The sequence below is a fragment of the Tachypleus tridentatus genome, chromosome 11 (assembly GCF_004210375.1).
Source record: "Tachypleus tridentatus isolate NWPU-2018 chromosome 11, ASM421037v1, whole genome shotgun sequence".
In the NCBI taxonomy this organism is placed as follows: Eukaryota; Metazoa; Arthropoda; class Merostomata; order Xiphosura; family Limulidae; genus Tachypleus; species Tachypleus tridentatus.
In genome coordinates, this window is record NC_134835.1 from 40,612,658 (window position 1) to 40,635,608 (window position 22,951).

The 22,951-nt window shown below is 33.5% G+C and overlaps 1 protein-coding gene across 7 annotated transcripts in view; it reads left to right on the forward strand.

Moving 5' to 3' along the window:
- The window catches only part of LOC143231994 (FAST kinase domain-containing protein 1, mitochondrial-like), a 46,170-nt gene extending 23,855 nt beyond the window's left edge, over window positions 1–22,315 (forward strand). For 4 of the 7 annotated variants that reach the window (XM_076466956.1, XM_076466957.1, XM_076466958.1 and 1 more), the window contains exons 5-9: window positions 3,601–3,735; window positions 6,844–6,957; window positions 12,796–12,931; window positions 14,008–14,122; window positions 17,314–22,315. In XM_076466956.1, the coding sequence (XP_076323071.1) occupies window positions 3,601–3,735; window positions 6,844–6,957; window positions 12,796–12,931; window positions 14,008–14,122; window positions 17,314–17,397 (584 nt within the window). In that variant the 3' untranslated portion in view covers window positions 17,398–22,315. Of the gene's footprint in view, window positions 1–3,600; window positions 3,736–6,843; window positions 6,958–12,795; window positions 13,984–14,007; window positions 14,123–17,313 lie in introns of those variants that run through there. The other 3 variants (XR_013017322.1, XM_076466961.1, XM_076466960.1) reach the window with 3 other exon arrangements.
- Window positions 22,316–22,951: the final 636 nt, after the last annotated feature.

The window sequence follows — 22,951 nt, forward strand, 5'->3', positions numbered from 1 at the left end:
TGAAGATTAAACATTGTTTGATGTAGTAAGACTTGAGTTGCCTTTATACCAGTGTTAACTTTCTATTATTTTATCTTGAATTCAATTTCAATACACTGCCTTTCAATTACTGCTTACTAAAGAAAAAAAATCTGAAGAATTATTTAATTACAGTGAATTCTCAAGTGATGGTGATTACTACCTCCTCTCAAGGTGCCAGCAATGCAGCTAGCACTGATTTTACATTGTCTGTGGCCATTGGTAGCTCATTAATTATGGAGAATGATAATGCTACTGTTCAGCATTTCATAGGTTTGTTAATAACTCTCTTTGCACCCCTCCTGTGGTTGGAATGTTTACCCTATTTTTGAACCTGATGAAGTGAACAATAATTTTGAGTGGTTCTTTTCACATCTCAGGTTTGCATTAAGTGCTTTACTTATAAAGGCTAATGATCCTCCTCTAAACTTCTTTGATTATTTGATTATTAATTTTTTTTCTTTCACCTACGTCTTTTGATTCTTACATTTCCTTATTATTTGGTTTTCATTTTTCTCCAAACAATGCTCACCCTCTATTTCTTATCACACCTCCTTCCCGTTACGTGTCCCATCAATGACCATCTCCCTTTCTATTTAGTAATTTCAGGCCCTATGGGGTCACATTTATATTTATTTGCAAACTTCTGGAACCTGTCAGAGGTTTGTTACAGTTCTTAAACTAGACTTTTCTCATCACTTTTTCTCTTTTCCTCCATTATCTCCTTTTTCTCATCTCATTTTCTGCATCTCAAGACCATGTTATTGGATCTTTTGGGCAAGAGAGCCATTGATTTATGTATCACTTGGTTATGATCCACCCTGACAATAGTATGATTGTTTCACATTATAATCATCAGAATACCTTTGTTTCCACATGATGGATTTTTCTGTTTTGGACCTAATCACATCAAGTTTGACTAATTGCCTATAATGTCTTTGTGGCTTTTAAATTGGTGGCAGATTATTTCCCTGGATTCTTACTATGGAATGGGCACTTCATCCTTGGGTCTTTCACTGTATGTGTCTCCCAGGTGGTTATCCTCACCTCTGACTGTTTCATTTCTTTTTGTATATGTATATTTAACTACAGTATCATACATCTTTTTTGTACAAGAAATTGTCATTCCTTTAATTTCTCGTGTGGAATTTATTCACTCCATTACTCATCAGTCAGTTTTTTCCAATCTCATACTCATTTTTTATCTCGTATGTATGGCCCTTTTGATCTATGTCTGTAAGTGACAGTGGCATGTTTTTTTCCACTGGTGCATCTGCTGTCAGGCTGTACCTCCTGTAGCCCATAGCTCATCTTTTGGCTTTCTTTCCCTCATTGTTTGACTTAGGATTCTATGTTTTTACTATAGCAGGCTATCAGGTATCCTGTAAACTGCCTTTTGACATTTTTTGCTATAATTGTTTTTTCTTCCCTGTTCTTTCTGTCTTTTTCCAGTCCTTCATTATTTATCACTCCCCTTGTCTGTTTCTTTTACCCAACTGTAAACTGAATATGGTTCTACATATTTTTAAGCAGGCCCCATTTGAAACATGGGCCTCTTGCTCATTATACTGTTTCTCTCTTCCTTCCTTATTCTTACTTGTAGTAAGATTTTTAGGTCTGATTTTTATGCACTGTAAGCTTTCTGTACTTGATCTCTTGAATTGTCCTTGACCACTTGTTTTTTTTTCCTACAACCATGGCTGCTGGAATGAGGGAATCATTTGTGTTCTCAGTGGTTAGGTCTTACTTGGCATTTTAAAATTTCAATAATGTTTATTATTGCACTGAAACCTCTCTTCTTTAAGGGATCTCTAGCTTTTACTCTCACTAAATGGGTTTCTCGACTCATTCAGATGATATATTTCTCCATTGTTGGATATGCCTGCAGGCTGTATCATGTCTTATCACTTGAGTTATTCCCTGACCTTGTGCATTTGAAAATGCTTGGTTGAGATCCTCCAAACTGGAATGTGGACAATGTCCAAAACCTTAATCTCTCACAACCTCTGCCATCTGGCAGTTTAGTCTTCTTCAAAATATTGCCTACATCCAGTTGCCATTCTCCAGTTTATTCACTTTCTGATTTGTAAGTGCCTCTCATAATTCTTTATCCATTTCTGTCTTATACAATTTATTTATTGGAACCCACCCAGTGGTAGGTGTTACCTCTGATGGTGTACGTATTTGCATCATGCCAGAAGTAAGGGAAAGCAGTAAGCTCATCTGTCCTAGCTCCTAAACTACCCAATGTTGAGATGTGGTTTTCCTTTTTTTCACATGACCACTAAATGTATAATTATATATACATATATTTATGTTTCATTGAGCATTCCAGGCTGTACCTTCCATGGACTGTAATGGCAAAAGCCAGAACAAGAGGAGAGTTTACTCATTTCCCTGGTTCAAACTTGCTGGCCATTCAAATTAGGTTTCATGGAAATCCATTGCACTTTCTTCATTAAGAGACCTATGCAACAGTCAGATGTGATCAAGTCTAGGTGCTTTACCATTTTCCTCCTTCCCTGGTTTTCAAATTCTTAGTTGAGAGATGTGAGAGTTTCTCACTGGTTGTGCAATTCCTCAAGAGAAAATTTAAGGGGCTGCACAGTAAGGTGAAAAATTGGTCAGAGGCATCTATGTCATTGTTGTGCAGGTTCACTCGCTTATATAATGCAGCAATTTCTCAGTAGTTTGGTCATCTGGATGGAGCAAACTGTTCATCAGTAAGGAATCTTCATTCCTGTGCCTGTAATTTACAGTGTGATAACAATGCAATGAAACATGCATCAGATTCTATGGTCTGATCATTGCTCTAGCCACACAATACCTCATGTACAACCGATGGTTGTGTACATATGTTCATTTGATCATGAACTTTTCTGTCCATACCTACAACACATTTTCTTTGTCTTTCTCCTTTCATACTTTCATCTGGCAAAGAGTATACCCAGCATGAGATAGATGTGGTCTCCCACAAGTGTTGCCTCTCCAGTAAGCTCCAGTATATAGTAGCATAATCCATAGATTTTTGCACTGAGTCCCCAACTCTGAAATGAGCTCATTTAGGTATTTGCAATTGTACTGCCCTTGGTGTCAATCACATCAATGTACATTTCTGGCTAGTGTGTGTAGAGTGATAAGGCATCTTTGGAAGTAAACATTTTTTGATGAATGCAAACCCCTCTTTACATCTCCCCCCCCTTACTGGTGCCCATTGCTCTATCTTATCCTAAAATTGAAATTAACTTTGAGTGCATGTGCTTATGAGAATCTCCTGTGCATGGAAGAAGTGTTACCTTCTTTTAGTGGAAGGCCATTGTCACATGATGATTACATCACACACTAGCAAAGTTCATTTTAAAATGCATATTTTATGCAGTAGGTAGTTAGGCTAGTGACATGCACAAAATCTCAAAGGCAGATGCACAAGGTACAGCTGTTGTGTGAAGTGTATCTATTGGAAACATTTTCAGATAAAGAAAATGTTAACCTTCAAATATAATTTTGATTTTTCATATTCTCAAATTGTATTTGATATTGATAATAGATATTACCCAAAGTTTTTTTCATGATGTTTTTCAGCTCAAGCAACAGCTACATATTCTTCCAGGGTGCGTAATCTTCTCATGGTTTTAAATCGTATTACATGTTTGGATTTTCCACAGCAAAATGTTCCATGGTTTCATGAAAAATACTGTCAAGACAACTTATCAAAAAGTATGTGCATAAATGCAGTTGTGCACTATAAAAAGAAAATTTTTGTAATAAAAACATTTTTGAACACTTACTGTTTTTCAATCCTAAAACTAATAAGTATGTTCAAATAATTTTGGGGGTTCTTTTATTATTATTCTTTAAAAATATAATAAAATGTTCAGTCTACTTAATGATTATAAAATTAGTTTATTCTTTTGACTAAAAGTTGTGTAAACTAGCTTAACTACTTTTCTCTGATACTCATATGACAAAGTACCAGAGATACTAATACAATATTTCATCTACTAATTCTCTTGTAGAGAAGACACTCTCTTTCACCTCTATTACTTTGTCATAAACATCAACTCATAGTTCCTATACCCCAGTGCAACTTGCACGTTATACTGTTTTAGTCATTTTATAAACTTTAAGAAGTACTCAATATAAGATATAAAAGCAAATAAATGCATGTTTTTTTTATTAAAAACACATAAAAAACAAAATATTATGCATACCAATAGATTAGGCCTCTACACCATTTGTAGAGCTTGTTTTCTTTTTTTTTACTGAAATTATAAGTCTTAGTGATGAAAAGAAAAATTCACAGTTGAGTTATACATCATTTATCAGTTAACAATTGCCTGTTGTTTGGGACTCCTGTTGAAGTGAAAGTTATATCAGTCTAATTGTATTCATGCACTTTACTAAAGTACATTTATTTAGAATTTATGCTCTAATTGCTTCAGGTAGTCCTTGATAAATAATGGGATAAAAGAACAAATACCTGGTGAACATAGCAAAACAACACCAAAATGTCAGTGCTGGATGTCAGAAAATCACTGAAACCTGAAAATATAAAAGTTCTTTGGCATTGTAGTTTATCTTAAGAAGGAAAGTGTCAAAAGCTTATCTGGAGCAGTAAAGAATGTTCTAGTAAATAATGTGAATGACACTCCCCCTGGTCAACAACAGTATAAACACCTGAATTAAAAATAAGACATAACATTTAACAGTACTAATATCTGAAAGGTTATAAAATTTGTGATTATGACAGAATTACTTGTGTGATTCAAAGTTATAGCAATTATTGTTCTTTAATAAGTTAAATTTGCTGCTCACAGAATTCATTAATTATCTGTAGCTTTTAAACAGGTCCTCCATCAGTATTCTAAACAGTCTACAATTACATTTTATTTAAAAATTCTATTGACTTATATGCTGTAGGATCTAAGTATGAGAACGTGTGAGATTGTATTTGGTTTGTGAAAGAGAAAAGGATTATGAACCTCAGTTTACACAGACACACACATGCATGCACGTTATAATACATGAGTTGTATATTGGTGACCAAATGAACACTATAAAAAATGATGGAATTACTATATAATTAAAAACTGAGATTCTAACATAAAAAGATAAAAATTTGTTTATTGTCAGTACACCTCATTATTTATTCACTCAGTATAAAAACTGTCTATAATTTTATCCCCCAAAAGAGTTGGGATATTCCATCAATCAGACGTGATCCAAATTCAAATCCTAAACTAGGTAGCCATTATAAAAGATCAAATTAAGGATTGGAAGTTTGGTTGTTTTACTCACAATATTTCAATGCCTACTTGCTTTATCTGTTTGCAGACAGTTGTGGAAAGGCAGTTACCCTGATATTTTGATATAATATTGTATTTCCATCACTGACCCTATGAATTTTCAATATTTGTGCCAATTATACCATTTTCTAACAAAAATAAAATAATTTGTTTATTCACTTGTGGTATATGTGGTTTAGAAAATATGTATATAGGACAAACTACAGAACCAATACATTTAAGAATTAATTCATGAAAAACAAAGGGTGTAGGTTGGGAGTTTTTTCCTAAAAACCAGTTTGTTGTCTTTTTTGTTAAATTTCATGTAAACTTACTAAAAGAAAGAAGACACAAGCACTTGAAAAGAAATGGTTTTCTGTAGTCAACAGTTGTCATTTCTCAAAAGTGTAGATCATACTTTGTTTACAATATATATTATGTTTGTAGGTTTGGGGCTCGATATAAGTTTACATGTTTTTGCATATTGTGGCTGATATTTCAATGAAATAATTTGAATTACTGTTTCACCCAGGGCTTTTAACTTCCCCTTATATCTGGAAAAATATGTCTGTCATAATTACCTGTAGTGTAGAATGTAATTAAATATCAAACATGTTTCTCAACAATTAAACATAGAGTTAGCATGCTGTTAAACTAAATTCTCTATCCAGCTTGTTAGAATACTGTAAAACACAAGAGATGGTTAGAGTTATATAAAGGATGTTGTAATCATTTAGAAGGATCCTTAAAATGTTGAACATCACAACAACTCCAGAACTACAAAGATTGTCATGTTACTTATTCTTCTGTATTAAAAACACTGACTCTCAGGAAACCAAATTTAGTTATAAACCATTTGCCTTAAACAAATTATAATATAATTTTGTTTAGAAAATTGTTTTGCAGAAAATGAAACCATTTCCTGTCAGTTGTTCATACTCTTAGATACAAGTACAAATAGGTACAGACTACTCAGTTGTTATGCTGAAAGACTGGAAGTTTTAAAAGCAGTTCATTCATATCTGTGCCTGTTGTTGTTTTTTAGGGCTGTTTCATTGTCAGCTTGATCATTCATTTCACTGAAAAGAAACACAAGTCATCCTTAATCTCGTAATTATGATAGTTCTAGGAAATATACCAGTAAATGCCTGTTTTGAAGTTTTTTATATATTTCTGGTTTTAAAATTAACTGTGTAACTTATTTGTAAGGAAAAAATATTAAGTTGCAGTTAAAGTTATATAATTTTTTGAGTTATATTTTATTCTTCATGGACAACAAAATTCTTTTGTAAGCCTTACAAAAAAGTAATGAAATGATACATTTGTGTATACATAATCCTCCAATGATGATATATGATAATGTTATTATTATTTTTTAATATATTTCAATACTATTGTGGCATTAATCTGAATATAATTTCTGTAGTTTTTATTTGTGAATTCTATTCAGTGGTCATGAAAGGTAATTTTATGTTCATAGAATAGTTACAATACACAATAACTGTGATGGCCTAATATCCAAATATTTACTTTATTTTAGCATTTCACAAGATGTCTGCCTTTCAGCATGATGTTTACAACATACTGTGTGAAGTCATCTCAGGACCACAACATGTGCGTGCTCACGTGTACACACCTTATCATTACCACCTCTGTAAGTTCTTGATAAATAACATTAATGGAATCAGCACTTTGTATACACTTTTGAATTTATCTGTTGTTTATTAGTGGACCTGAATACCATGCCAGTTTGTACTTTCATGGTGTGTACTTTTGATTATTGAAACACAAGTTAAAGTTTCCAAAAGTCCATTGTTTACTGATCATTGTAGCAGTACATAACTTGAATATTTAGTACCATTAGGTGGCCAACAGTACATTGGAGAACATATTTAGACCCTCTGGTTTTCACAGATCTATGTGAACCTAGAGTAAGATTAAGGACCAGCCAAATTTTTATTTTTGGTTTTCATTTCTGAATAAGCATTTCATTGAAGTATTTGGAATAATTTTTCATTTTATATTTCAATGGTTTGTACATTTTGTGAAATGTAAGTGCATGTAAAGTTTGAGTAATTAAGGGCTAAAATGGAAAAAGGAAACTAATTAACAAGTAACAGAAATAACAATGAAATGACTTAAGATAAAAACTTAATCTTTATGGTTAATGTTAATATTGAAATCTAACCAAACATCTTGATGTATTGAACATTTGTTACAGAAACTTGTGTATGATTCTTAAGTACTAGTCACCTGCCAGAACAGCTGTGTCTTTGGATTAACTATGCTAAAATCAGGGGTTCACTTCCCCTCAGTGGACATGGTAGATGGCATGATGTGGCTTTGCTGTAAGAAAATACACAAACACACGCTTATATACTAGTACCACTGAAATACAGCAACAGAAAACCTTAGGTAAACAGAAGCCAGTAATTATGTATTAGTCACAGGCTATTATTAAATCTGTGTGTTGCCCTGTGTCACCCAGGTTATGATTTATAACCTGTTATAAAATAACATTGACTGACAGCAAACTATAGCAGAAGGTATTTAAGCATCACACAGCATTAGTTTAATTAGTAAATTTTAAATGTGTTTTGATTTATATTTAAATCCTGTCATAAACTTTGAGCTTTCATAAAATATTTTATATGCTTATGTGGTTTAGGTTAATATGTCAGAAAGAACATATGTAGGATTTAGCTATTTAGTTTAACTTTTGACTGTGCAGAACCAGAAATTACTAGTCAGATATAGAGTGATATAAATAGTAATCTCATAACACTAATATCTTTGCTTCATGGAAAACTTGATAAAAATTTGTTTGTAAGATTGGGTTGCTTCTAAAACTCTCAAACACTGGATTTTGTTGTTACTCATTGCAACATTAATTTCTGAAACGGACAATAAAAGTCTCACAAATTAAATTATTATGTAATTTACTTCTGAGGTTTTAAACAAGTTTTAACAAATACACATGGTTGATCACATTATACATTTGTGTTAATTATTGACAAATCAACAGGAATGTGTAAAGATAACATCCACAGTTTGTCTGACTTATATTTTAGGATTACTTTCAATGACTAACCATTTGCTTAGAGTATTTCTAATCACACTGTCTGTAAAACTGCATGGCAGAAATCATATGATGTATATCTATTCAGTTGGACCACATGCTAACTACACAGGCAACCAATCAAATAAGTTGAAACTGTGTATTCACTATCTCTACTTCCTGATACTTATTCTGTACATATTATGTAGCTGTAATGCAGATCACAAAACAGGCATGGCACATCCAAATAAAACTGTTTTGCTAACCTCAATTATAGGAACTTTGTAGACTCAGGATCTTGTAATATAAATCACTGAAATGCATGTACTGCAGGTGTATGGATACTCAATAGAAAGAACGAGTGAATCTTCCTTGTAAAATGCATAATAGCAAAACTGATACAACCACAATTTCTAGTTTGCTAGCATTAATTTCAAGTCTGAATTTAAAATATAGTAGTGTGACTTTTACTTGCATTTAATATGGGGATTTCACTTATTTACTTATTAAAATTTGTTGTTCAACATTTATATTATTGTTATTTAGAGTCTATTAAACTTTGTAAATTTCCATACATGTGTAATTACTCCTAGAATCTTGTAGTCTAGTTTTAAAGATGTTTTCAAATCTCATGGAAGAGTATGTTTGATGGAATTTACTGTAGAGTACCTGTCATATGCATTTAGAAATCCCTATTATAATGAAAGCAGTTACTTTATCACCAAAGTTAGACAAACTATGGCCTGTTTTTATTAAAGCATTTTTATCTAACAAGATTAATTTCAATGTTATACTGTGGTGGTTTGATTGGTTTGGTTGATAAAATGGTAGAAGTTCTTCTTTTGACCCACACAATATATGGTCTATTTAAGGGTCTTTTTGTTCATCATGCTGTCTCAGTTCAGTCACTTACTGATCACAAGGTTTTATTGCTTCTGAGGATATGATTCTCCATTAACTGCATTGGTCCTTCTCAACTTTATCCATATGAAATTCCTTCGTTGGACAATTCGTGAATGATGAAGCCTTGCTTGGGATCCTCTTTCCACCCCATTTTCTTTCCTGCTTTCTTGTGAAACAATCTGCAATGGTGGCTGGACAAAGCCCATATGTTGGCAGTCATGGTGCTTTCTGCCCCGCATTTGGCTCTACATATATTGACAGATTCATCCCTTCAGGGATGGAGTGGATGGACCAATCACCAGAAGGCTTCAGGCTGCTGTTCTATAGGTGAAGCCATATTATATATTAACATCTCAAACTTCTAGCCATCTGATATGCATTACTTTTTCCTTCTTCTGGCCTGTCATTGTCTGGTGATGGTTCATTCAAACAGTTCAACCACTATGGGGCCACCTGGTCCAGAAATATATGCTTTCAGATATTGGATCTATTATACTGGCCCTATGTACATCACATTTTTTTCATAGCATGTCATGTGTGGGTAGTTACAATCTAGTTACTGATCATCTTTCACACTCTGACTGGATCTATCCAATGGAGTAGGCATTAGGTCTACTTCTTTTGAAGAATATTTGCCATCAGTGGGGTTCTTCTGAAGTGAATGCCTCTGTCATGGGCCTCTATACCAATTTATCCCTCGTTTGGTCACCAATATTGCATCCTCAAGTTTTGGTGTTCTATGCCTTTGGCCAGGATTGATCACAAAAGTACCCTTCTATCCATTTGCTTCATTGGGTGATTTTTTTGTCCTTTCCACCTCTTGTTGGGTCCTCCTGATTGCTCCCTATTGGCCAGCTCAACCTTGGCTTCCAAGGTTACATTGACTCTCCTATCACAACCTGTCCATCTCCTACATCCTCTTTGTTTACCTCAGTTTCATATTATTCATCCTACATCTTTACCTCTGGCTTTTGTCCTATCTTTGACGAGATAATTCAGTTTCACGCATTGAGCTGGTTCCTTATTAGCTAGTTCTGTACAGCTGTCTTCCATGGAAGTATACCAAGGCAATTGGAAAGTCTTTTGCTATTGGTTTACTAATGGGGAGTTTCCTTCTAACAAGACTACTGTAGCTCGTGTAGCAAGATTTCTCACTTTGTTCTTCGACTGTGAGTCTTCCATCTTCTCACTTTCTGGGTATCAGATGGCCTTATCCCACACCTTTGGTTTTTCCTGTTATTGTAGAATTTTTCTTCTGTTCTTATTGTGTTCATGCATTTGATCTGGATGTGTCATTCTACCCTTCTGATTTGGGGGATTAGTGTGGTCCAACATCTCTTTACTCTACCTCTGTTTGAACCAACATGCTTGTGTTCCTTGCTTTACCTGCCCTTAAAAATATATTTTCTTTTTCTCTAACTTTGTGGACATTTATGGTCAGATTTGTTTCACGTGCCTTTTATCATCCTATCTATCTTCTCCTTTATTCAGATTGTGCCTTTTTTCCAAAGACCTCAGAAGCTCTGGATGGTCTGCTTTTCAAAATAAGGTTTCATGATTGTCACCCATTGTACTGTCTCCAATGGTGATGTTCCTCTGGAGTCTTCACCACATTATCCTCTTCTTTTATTTGAGTAGAGTATGGGAGTCCTTACCAGTTTACACTTTCAATCCACTTAGATGGTTGACCATGGAGACACTTTCCTGAATGGGTTCCATGAAAAGATGGTTATAAATATTTAGTCAAGTGTAGGGTGGTGATATTCTGTTAGTGTAGATGAAATATGGACTCTGGAAGTATTGAGCCATCTCCTTGCTGGATGATGTAGCCTCCTAATACCATTTACACAACCATGGGAACTGAGCTGTCAAACTTGCACTTCACCCCTTTAAAGGATTGGGATCCCTCATTCTACCTTTGTGTGGATGTTGGTACCTCATAGGAGGTTTTGTATTAAAACAAACCAATCATCATAAGTCTTCACATGAGTTTAAGTTGTCTTTCTCTCTCAATTGCTTCATGTGTGTTGTGTGCCACAGTCATGGTATGTGAGTTCATTACAGTTCTATCCTTGACTGTTCCTTGTTCTCATCTTATGGAGATGTTATTATCAATGGGTGGTCCTGACCTGAGCCATGGTTGAGGAAATTGATTCCATGTGATAGACATCATTTGATACCAGATGTCATTTCCTGGACTGATAGAACAGAGATGATCCTTGTGCCCTACCCAGGAATTTGGTGTGGATTGTAATCCCTGATTCTTGAGTTTGAGGGGAAGATGATATGATCCTTGTCCTACCCTCACATAGATGTTGGTACCCCACAAGGAGGTTTTGGATTGGGTTGACTAACTGAGTATGGTCGGATATGCCCTCGCCACTCTACACCTTGGGGTGCATCATTTGTTTACTCACTTTTTCATTGTGGGATTGAATTACAGTATATTTCAATGGCCAGGATAACTTTCCTACCACATTCTCTCCCACTCAGTTGAGCTCCTCTTCATTTCCACCCTCATATTTCACCTATTCCACAGTTGGGCAAAAAGTATACTTATCTCAGGAGAGGTGTTTTCCTCTCTTCTAATCTTTAGAACTGGATTTTGCATTTCCAGAAGTATCCTTTGTATGCTTTCAGAGAGGCACTTCTGTTGTTCCCTTGAACTGGTTTCTCCTTCTTATCAGTGTGGTATTCAAGCTAATATTGTAAGAGGAGGTAAGTACTGTATTGTAAGTTATAATTTCATATACTGAAAATGTATTCTTGATAGGTACTCACCTCAGTCTTCCCACCCTTCCTCAATACATTTCTCTGATGCTGAAATCTTTTACCAAACATCAAAGTGATGATTCAGCAGAGGAGTGTAAACAAAACCACATGCATCATATGGCATGTTATGCTCCTATTGGTTATGAATTGATGCATAATGATTTTTATGAGAGACATGTTGGAATCTTCCAGTTCCAATAGGGGGAGCAGAAAGCTTCTGGCATGCCTAAAGAAAAAGTGCATATAGAGGGCAACACTGAATACAAACAGCTAATCTTATGAGAGAAAGTAAGTACCTTTCAGAAATACATTTTCAATATAGAAAAATTATAACACTAGGACATTTGATTTACTGTGTGTGTGTGTGTGTAATTGATGAACTTTTAATATACATAAAACTAAAATCACAATAGATAAAAACTAATATATATTAATATGTATTACTAACTTTTCTTCAAATTGTTGGCATATGTAGTAAAATAAAAGATGTTTTTAAGCATCATTCATATAATACGTTGTGTCATTTTTAAGCACATAAACATTGATGCATCATATTACACAGGATATTTTTTTTTGGCTAATGATTTGTTGTTGTGTTATCATTAAATAAACATTCTATCCTTTATAAAAATAGGAAATTGCCTGAAAATGAAGTTGATTTAATTTTAATTTTGTAAAAAATTGTACCAATACAAATGATTACTGATGTATTTTATTGTATTTAAAAACTGTTATCAAGTGTTATAAATTTGTATTTAGGTTTTGAATGTGTCATTGATTCAAAAGGACAGCCTCTTGTATGCAGTGATTTTGCCTGCACAATGTGGGGTAGTACTCAAAATACAGATGTACGTCATGCCAAAGTTTCATCTCGAGTCCCCGATGGATGTGTAAGGTATATAAGTGTGTGTAAATAAAGCTACACCAAACAAACTTCCAAACCTAAAAACATTTATTTTCACTAGGCCAAACCAACCTCCAAACATAAAGTCACATAAGGGCTTCATTGGATGATATTTTATATCAGTGACTAAGTTGAACTGTTGAAAACTGATGTTGTTCTAAAATTACATTTTTCAGTTGGTTCAAATATATAAAGTTCTTTTTATCTAATGTGATCTGTTGTATCTTATATTACATCATATACAACTAAAATGTTAAGAAACCCACACTACTAGGCTTAACTCTATAGCTAGAAAGTCTTATATCTTTTTTCATAGTAAAAATGAGAAGGGTCTTTGTGTGAAAAAAATCTACACTCAGCTGGTTGAAAGTCATTTCCAGTGTGCACGTACAGCATTTCTAAGCTAAATACATAGTATTATTTATAGAAAACAGAATAATAGAGGATGTATAAAGATATTTTCTTGCATGAACATTTTAAAAATCACTTTTATTTTCAAAACAATAACTTTGAATCCGTATGTATGTGTGTTTGTAAATATTTACTCTGTCTATGACATAGAACCTTTGTTAAAAGGTGTGCCTTGTTCACACAACTAACATACATTTCATAAGTATGGTTTTTGATTTGTAAACTATGCTTAAGTGCATTTTATTTGACTTTTTCAAGATGACTTTGCCCCAAAGATTTGTTGTAAGCAAACCAAGATTACATGAATGTGCATCTGTGGTATGCCCAGATGCTAATGACATATGAAGCATTAAAAATATAATAATAGCTACATAGTATTGTGTGTTAAGTAATTATATTGAAAATTTGAAATGTACCACTGGAAAGTGGATACCTGCAGTGGTTTGGTGACTATAAGAATGATGCAAACAAGCTAAAAGTTTTAGATTAAAAGGGAATGAGATTCATATCCACTTTAAAGCTATAATTGAATAAAGATTCAGTTTTAAGACTAAATGTATGCATATGCACACTTTGCACAATTTCCATATTGTAACTACCACAAATCCTAAAGTGATAAATATGACTTGTATACTTATTCATGTGTTCATTTTCAGAGTTGCTATCAATGTGCTGCCAGAGTTTATGTTTTGTGTTAACTTTCCAAAGCTTCATGGAGCCCAAGTTTTAAAAAAAAGACACTTGGAGATTTTGGGATACAAAGTTGTTCAGGTGAACTTACTTTCTTCCACATTTTATATGATAAAAGACTGAAAACAAATCATTTATTGCTCAACATTATATGAAATAATAAAAGTATAAATCAAAATAGAAAACAGGCAGTATTGATCAGTGAAAAGTAAAAATTGCCTTCAATACAGTTAAAAAATATATTTTAAACATGTAAATAAAAAAAAAGCAGTTTTAGAATGACTGCTTTGATATTGAATCTTGAAAAAAGGAAAAAATGTTGAGAAATTAGAGTTCTTTACTAATGTTATCCTTTAAAAGTTAGATCAACTACACAGTTATTTTCTCATTGATAGAAAGAATTATATGTATGTGGTAAAAAGGAAGTTTGAATATTGTTTTCAACTTTCAAATAGCTTTGTCAGAATGGAGGTACTAGATTATTATTTCTCCAAAAAGGGGTCAAAGACCACCTGGAGAGGTCACCAGTTTTTAACCACTCACATTGCAAAACATTAATGCATTGTCTGTCTGTCAGTCAGTCAGTAAACACTAAATTGATGTCACATAAGGGATGCTTGATACTGCAAATTGTATTGACACAATGTCAGTAAAATGTGTGCATGCTATGAATCATGAGAAGAATTATGCACCCTGTAGACTACAACACAGTATAACATGTAAACTTTAAAAGCAAGACATAAAAATATTTGTTACTCTTAATTTTGATTTTATTAATTCCTCAAACAGAATACTTGTGGGGTTTCTGTGAAAATACATGTAACTTATTTCCATTAATTAAGAATTAATGTTTTATTTATATATGTCACACGTACACACACAAAAAAAACTGCACAGCTGGGTTTATGTTACACAGAAGTTTACATGAAATAATTTATTATTTACTTATAAAGATTGGTGTGGTATGAATGTAACTGCAAAAAGGCAATATTGGTTTGCTTTAGATATTTCCTCTTTTGTAAATAAATTTCTGTTTCCTTTCATATTGTGAGTACCATACAAAAATAATACTGATAAAAAGAAGATTATATGAGAAAGAAAGAAAAGTGTAAGTTATTACATGTATAATGCCAGGCTCAAATCAGGTAGTCATGTTGCAAACATACTTTAGGCCTTTTCTTTTTAAGTTTGCTCTTACGCTTTCAGTAAATGTGACTGAAACTTCTGAATGCCCTTTATGCAATGTGTAGCTTGCATCACTTACCCATAATTCTCCGTTATCCTACTTTGCATTTGATTTACATATATGCAGGTCTCAGGAAATCTTACACTAGATTTACTTTTCTGCCATAATTCAGATTTTTTTTGTTATAATTCTGTTGTTAACTTTACTCACTAAAATGTCTGTCATTATGTTTTTTACTGCTGCAAATGTTTCTACCAAGATATATTTTAATATTTCTTTGAAGGCTTTACTTAATTAGTCTGCTTCTCGCTCTTGGCTTTACTGTCATCCATTATTGACTATTATATTTAGGCCATTACTTACATATTGCCTGCTGCAGTACCAGGCAAGTTTTACTCACTTGTGCAGTTACCCAGAGGTGGAACATCCTTGTTTTCTTTTCATAATGAAAATAACAAATTAAAAAATTGTTCTTAAGCTGCCTGTGCTCCTTCATTGTGTGAAGAGCAGGAGTTGTCAGCTAGACCTAATTGCAAAGAACCTTTTTTCTTATACTGGTCTCATTTTTTTCCCCCTCAAATGTATTCTATTTTAAATCTTGAACTATTTTCTATTATGCCTGTGGGGGGTAGTATCATGTTAGGTGATTCAATTCTTCAGCCTCACATGAGTAACAAGAAATTTGGCACTTATATCTGGACTCTCTTATTTTTTGTTAATTTTCTCAGTCTCCCAACAAAACTTAATCTTACTTTTTGTAACAATTGTAGTATATAAAAAATATTTTATTTCTTTCAAGTATGCAAATAATAATACAAAATATTATTACATACAGAAAATATAATGCCCTAAAACTACTATAATTTTAACAGACTTTAAAAAAAATTAAGTTACAAGTAGATTAAAATAATTCCATCAGCTTGTGAAAGCAATTTTTACAATAGCAACAATGTAACTATAGGCCATTTAATTTAGAAACTGATGTAAAAACAAGTTTGTCTTATAGATAGTTTAGTAAACTAAAACATTTTCATATTGCTTATAAATAATCTGATAGGAAATGTCAAAAAGAATTATTGATGTGTTTTTGAAGGTTGTAATAACCAATATGGTGTGTGGTTAGATTTTGTTGCATATATCTCCAAGTCAAGAAAACTGGAGGCTATAAAGTTGTATTGTGACTAAGAAATATCTATAATTTAGGTATGTGACCTGTAGAAACTCAGAAAATCATAAAGTGGTGGGTATAAGAACTAAAATTGGCAATTTGGGGCAAATAAGTATTATGTGATACAAATCAGTGGAGACTGAGGACATTTTGTTTTTAAATTAATATTAGTAATTGAAGTATGAACTATGTTTTGATCCCATGTTTATCAAGACACATTAATAATAAATTCTTTACATTTTAAATGTATTTGTGAAATGCATAACATATGCCCTTTGACCCTACCTGAAGTTATTGGGTTAATAAGTGGTCAGACTATCATTTAATTTTGTTTTACATTTATACTACTAGATTAACAATTAACAAAGACATCTTGTTTGTTGTGGCAGAAAGTGTCATTATTTTGTTCAAGTTATGTGTGGATCAGTATCACAATGGCCAAGATATTGGTGTAATAGATAGATTGCTTTTTGTTTTTAGGTTGTAGATGAATTTAAGAAGTAACACATGATTTAAGTATGAACTTGAAGTAACACATGATTTAAGTATGAACTTGATATTTCTGTTTTCGTTTTACAGTTACTTCCTAAAAGATACTGAATTTTCCATCCATATCTCATATATTGTTTTCTATAAAATAACTTTATATCTAGGTACTTTAAATGAACAGTGCTAACAAGATTAGTAAAATAGTTTTGTTTAATTAAAAATATGATTTCAACTTTGTGTTGTTTTTACAGTTGTTTTAAAGACTGAAGGAAGTAATTTACATAATATTAAATAATTGAAAACATTGCACCTTTAAGATTACATTAGGAAGTATTAATTAAGAGTTACATAAAAAGTCAAATGCTACCTGATTCTTGTATCAGTGTGATTTGTTTCTGACCTCTTAAAAAATGTGATGATTCTTTTCAGATACCCTACTTCGAATGGAATTCCCTTCAGCTGTCTGACAAGCAGTCAAAGGCAGAATACTTGTATAAACAAGTTTTCAGTTGACTCTGATTTATCTATATGGATCAGAATAGTATAACAGAAACCTTTAGAAATCTGAAAGATGTGTATAATGTTAGTTAAGAAATTTATTTATTTATGTTTTGATAAACTTACAATATTTTTTCTTTAATTGCATCTTAATTAACCTTTTTTCAAGTTACTAAGATCATTTTATAATAGCCATATTTTACACAAGTAGTAATAGTTCCAAATCCATGGAGATACCTGGGCAGGGAAGTCTGGATGAAATCCTGTGTGTGTACATACGTATATATATTAACACATTTATATACATAAGTTTTATTTTACTTCATTGAATTTTAAAAGTGAGCATAAAAAATTAACTTCAATACAAATTTGTTCAACATAGTAATTTTATCAACATGTAAGGGGGGGGGGCTTCTTTCTGAGATGAAAGACGAGGATTTTACAGCTATCTGGCAAATTTAATTCATAACAAGGGGAATTTGTAGCATAGAAGACTTTTTTTTATTCTTACATTTGTTTTTGTCAGTGTTAAAGTAGGATATATAAATTTTTCTGCATGGTAAGGAATCTCAAATATGTTTTGATATTTCAACTGTAAGTGAGTTGGTCATTTTAAAACTTCTTGTTGTGGTTCAATAACATGTTATCATTGTGGTGGGAAGAACCATAGCAGTATTATCTATATATATGATCCTTACTGTGTTAACTGTAAGGGTTCATACTTCTCCTGATATTACTCTAAGTGGAAGGATGAGAAAGAAGTGAACATCTAACATATTAATATGTAAAGTAACATTAATTGTGATAAAGCATGTCACCTGATCACACCAAGTTTACAAGTACAGTTTGTTTGTTTTACATATATTTTTTTTACTAATTTTGTAGTGGCTCACACATGTAGAACTGTACTTCAAGTATTTTTACCTGCATGTCCGAGTTCAAACTTACTTTACTGATTGTTTGTTGAAGAAGTCCACCTGTATTTGTTCTTTGCCTGAGTGCAGCATTTCAGAGTGGTTGGATACAGTTCATCTAGCTTCAAAGTGCAAGACTCTGTCATATGATCTACCTTCATTATTTAGATTGATGGCAAGTAAGTGATGATTCAGTGAATTTTATCATGGATATAGTCCATCTAGGTTAATTCTGTATATACCTCTTTACAGGAAACATTCAGAAACCTGCTAATACTGTCACCATTTGAGATTTCTTTGCTTAGAAAGGACAAATTGTGTGACTGATGGATTTATGAAAATGTCATTACTGACTGACCAGTATACTCCCTCCTTAACTGTGCTATTTATTAGTATAATTGAGGCTGTTGCCATCCTTGATTCTGTTGGATGTACCACCATGTTTTGTTATCTGTGCTGTCATTAGAACTTATTAATCATGAAGATCTTATTCAATAGTCATCATCTTCATTCTTTATTCAAAAAGGATTAGAGTGGCTTGTTGGCTTCCCTTAGTCAGTAAAGTAGTTGTGCTCTGGAGACATTTTGGTGGAAACATCACCACAACATACAAACCTGCTGGTTTATCAGCATGTGTCCACCCCCTGTCTTTGCCACTTGATACACCCTTGGAATCTGTAGCTATCTCTGCTTCCTTGGGTTGTACCATCACTATTTGTTCTCTCTTCCTGGCTCCTGAAGAGATCTATGATCAGTCAGACTTTGATGCCCTCATTGAGCAGTTACTGTCTCTCTTTTTAATCTTTGGGGATTTTAAAAGACTTAATCCCCTCAGGGGGTGGTGCTGATATTGATGGGAAGGGTCATTTCATAGAGCATATGCTCTTGGATCACAACCTGTCTACATTCACTACTGCTTCTTATACTTATTTTCATGCAGATATTCAATCTTTGTATCTACTCCTCTTCACTTTTCTCTTACTTTTCTTGGAGGTTTGACAGTAACCCACGGGGTAGTGATCATTTTCCTACCATTTTAAGAGAGACTGGCTGTGGTCAGTGCCACTCAATCCATGTGCCTTGATGGAAGTTGGATGAGGCCAATTGGCCCTCTATCACTGCTATCTCAGAACTTGATTTTGCCATCATTTGTAAACTATCGATAGATGATTGAATGGCAGCAGTGACTGACTGTATTGTTCAGGCAGCTGCTCAGTGTATTCCTAAACCTTCAACACGTTTTATACAGTATCCTCATCTTTGTTGGAATTCTGCCTGCCACATGGCAAGAAAACTCAAAAATGGACTTGAGATACATTTCATAGATATCCCACACTTTTAAACTGCATTACATTCCAGGGGGCCTGTGCACATGCTCGGCAAGTCAGACATTAAAGCCAGAAGGAACCTTGGATTAAATACACCTCTGTTATCTCTTCTATTGCCAGTTCAAAAGTCATATGGGACAAGATTTGAAAGGTCAGTGAACAGTATACTTCTGTTCCCCTCCCCCCTTTTAATCTTGTTCTCTGATGGCCAAGAACTTGCTGATACCTAAAGCATTATCAATACTCTTGGTGAAAGCTTTTCTTGTGCACCTAGCACTTCTGCTTCATCCCCCCACCTTCTTAGCCATCAAGACACGGGCAGAGCGTTTGCCTCTTTTCCTTTGGGCTGATGGTCTCTATGACAATAATCGCTCCTTTACACAGGTGGAACTCAAACTTGCTCTTCATCAGTCTGGCAGTGCCTCAGTCAGATCTGATGATACTTGTTACTAGATGCTGCACCATCTGACATCTGTCTTTCTTGCTATTCTTCTGGTTGTGTTTACCCAGATCTGGCAGGAGAATGTTTTTCTTGATGCTTGGTGCCATGCTAATGTACCTCCTTTTCCTAAGCCTGGGAAGAATTCCAATTGCTACAGAACACACACTTAGTTTTTTTCAATCACGTTAACTTGATACACCCCAACATTAAGTTCACCTGTGAACAGGAAAAAAACTAACTAAATAGCATTTCTTAACCTCAAGATCACTTGAACTGATAGACAATTCAAAATGGAAATCCACAGAGAAATTACCCATACTGGATTTACATTCCCTGGGACTCAGCACATGAAACAAAACAAAAACTCAGCATATTAAGAAACCAAATAAACACAGCCAAGAAACTATACTCACCTGATAAAATTAACGATGAAATCAACAAAATAAAACAACACTTCATCAACATCAACAAATTTCCTCAAAATGGAAAAAAATTATATGTACACACCTAGACCAACAACTAACAAACAACATAAATCCCAAGACACAACAAACTGCAAAACCTTGTACTGCTGCATACCATATGTTCCTCACATCAGCAAAAAAATAACCAACATTTGGAAAAAACTTAAAACACAACATTGTTTCAAAAACCAGGTACAAAACTAAAGTCCATACTATGTAAAAGCTACACTGATAAACGCAACACTAACATCATTTACAAAATACAATGCAACAACTGCCACAACTTTTATATTGGAGAAACAAGCAGAAAAATGTAAACTAGATTTAAAGAACACAGTCATACATTTTTGAACACTGCAAATCAAATAAACACAACATAACCATAGAAAATAGTCAGATACTAAGTAGGGAAACAAATATAAACAAATGCAAAATCAAAGAAGCCCTACTTATACAGCCGCTAAAATCAAAATTAAACCAATGTAAAGGAATACCATTGTACATATACTAATTAATCATCTAACATCCAACTTCAACGCCCCCTACAATTCCGTACCCGTTTATGCTCTCGTTCCTAAGAAGTGTCCGGCAACGGTCAGTTGCAAAGTCTCTTTGTTAACCTGTAGATGACCTAGGAAGGTCGAAACGTTGTTCACTGCTTATTAATAAAAGTGTTAATACCCATACCAGCCGTTGTTATATACATATTTGGTTTTTGTTTTTGCTACATTTGGCAGGTAGAGGAAATTCTGGATTGATTATGTCAGTTCTTTATCATCTCTTCTTCTCACCTAAGGGAGATATCAAGATTCTGTCTAATTATAGACCCAATGGTTTGATAAGCTGTCTGATTAAAGAGTTCTGGAGAGGATGGTTAATGCTTGTCTTTTCCAGTTTTCATGTATTATCAATGTCTTCATGCAACGTCGTTCTCAACAGCTCATTGAACTTCTGGGTGTTTTTCATATTTTCCAATAGAACTGTGTGATTACATTTAATACAGTTACACCTATCTGTCGTGCGCAAATGTTTCATTAATTGAACAATAACTATATTTTCGATACTTAAAATTACAGTCCCATTAAAATGTTGAGTGAGCTCCTCACCGTGTGGTAATAAAATACATCAGTGAACCCAACATATATTTTACAAATGCTGTTCTAATGATTAACATGTATGTTGTTATCGTCAATATCTGATACCTTTTTTAATCTTCATAATTAAACAATAATGATGTGGAGTATGATTATATTATAATCATATTAAAATTATAATTGTTAGAAATAGTTTTAGTTGTAATTATAATGGGCTTTGGATCCTAAGGTCTGAGGTAGGAGCCGTGTTCCCTCCACTATCAGCTGTTGACAAATTACGCACGACTGACAGTCAATCTCATTATTCGTTTCAGTAATAACGTTTGGGTTTAAAAGTATGTTTTCTTTACGGCCTCGACAAGAAAATGCAATATGTTTTGAACGCTTTATTATGTGTAATATTAACATTTAGTTTAATATTTTCCTAGTGTTATCACTATAAAATGAAACTGTTTCGCACAAAAAAGCGAAGTAAGGAAACTAAACTGAAAGAAGCTCCTTGGTGCCTCTGTTTGCGAACTCTAAAACGTGATTCAATTTTCTCGCTCGCTAGTGAGAGGTAACCGTCAGAAATGCGTTTTACTGTTTTACCCATATTTAGTGATTTGGGTATGACAGGTAGTAACAAACATATTAATATATTTTACACAGAAAAATATTGTCTATAATTTACTGAGAAAAAAAAAACAACCCAAGGAAACGGATATATTAACTTGAGGCGAGGTTTCTATATCGACTATATATGAATTAGAAAGCTCATAGCTTAGCAAACTATATGCAAAAATGGCAATTTATTATTATGAAGGGCTTACTCTATATATATTTGGAATCCTCAGTTTCACTTATAGGAAATAGCCACATGCCGCTACTGAGATTAATCGTACTGTATATGAACAGTGTTTCTGGTCTTGGGTTTCGTCTGGAACTACTTTGTTTATCGTCGAGTGTATTCGGTCCGTTGTTCGTTTTTACGCACTATTGTCTACATCACAATATGCATTTGTTACAATAAGCTTCTGCGAAAGGTGGCGAAGTTAATATTAAACCCATACGTCGCCTGTGGACGCTGTCGCTCACATCTGAGACATTCATCTAGCATATGCAAATTGTTTACTATAGGTGTGTTAGTCCGTTGTAACAGTATTCTCAAGTTCACATTATTTATCATTTGTCTCTTATTACACGTGCTGTTGGAATAATTCGGTTTAAAGACATAGTGAAAGAATGAACGATATAACACTGTTTTGTCAGTTTCTACCTTTTCGAATATGAACTGACTACAGCACTCTCTACTGGGAGTACTATAAAACGTGACTTGACACTTTTA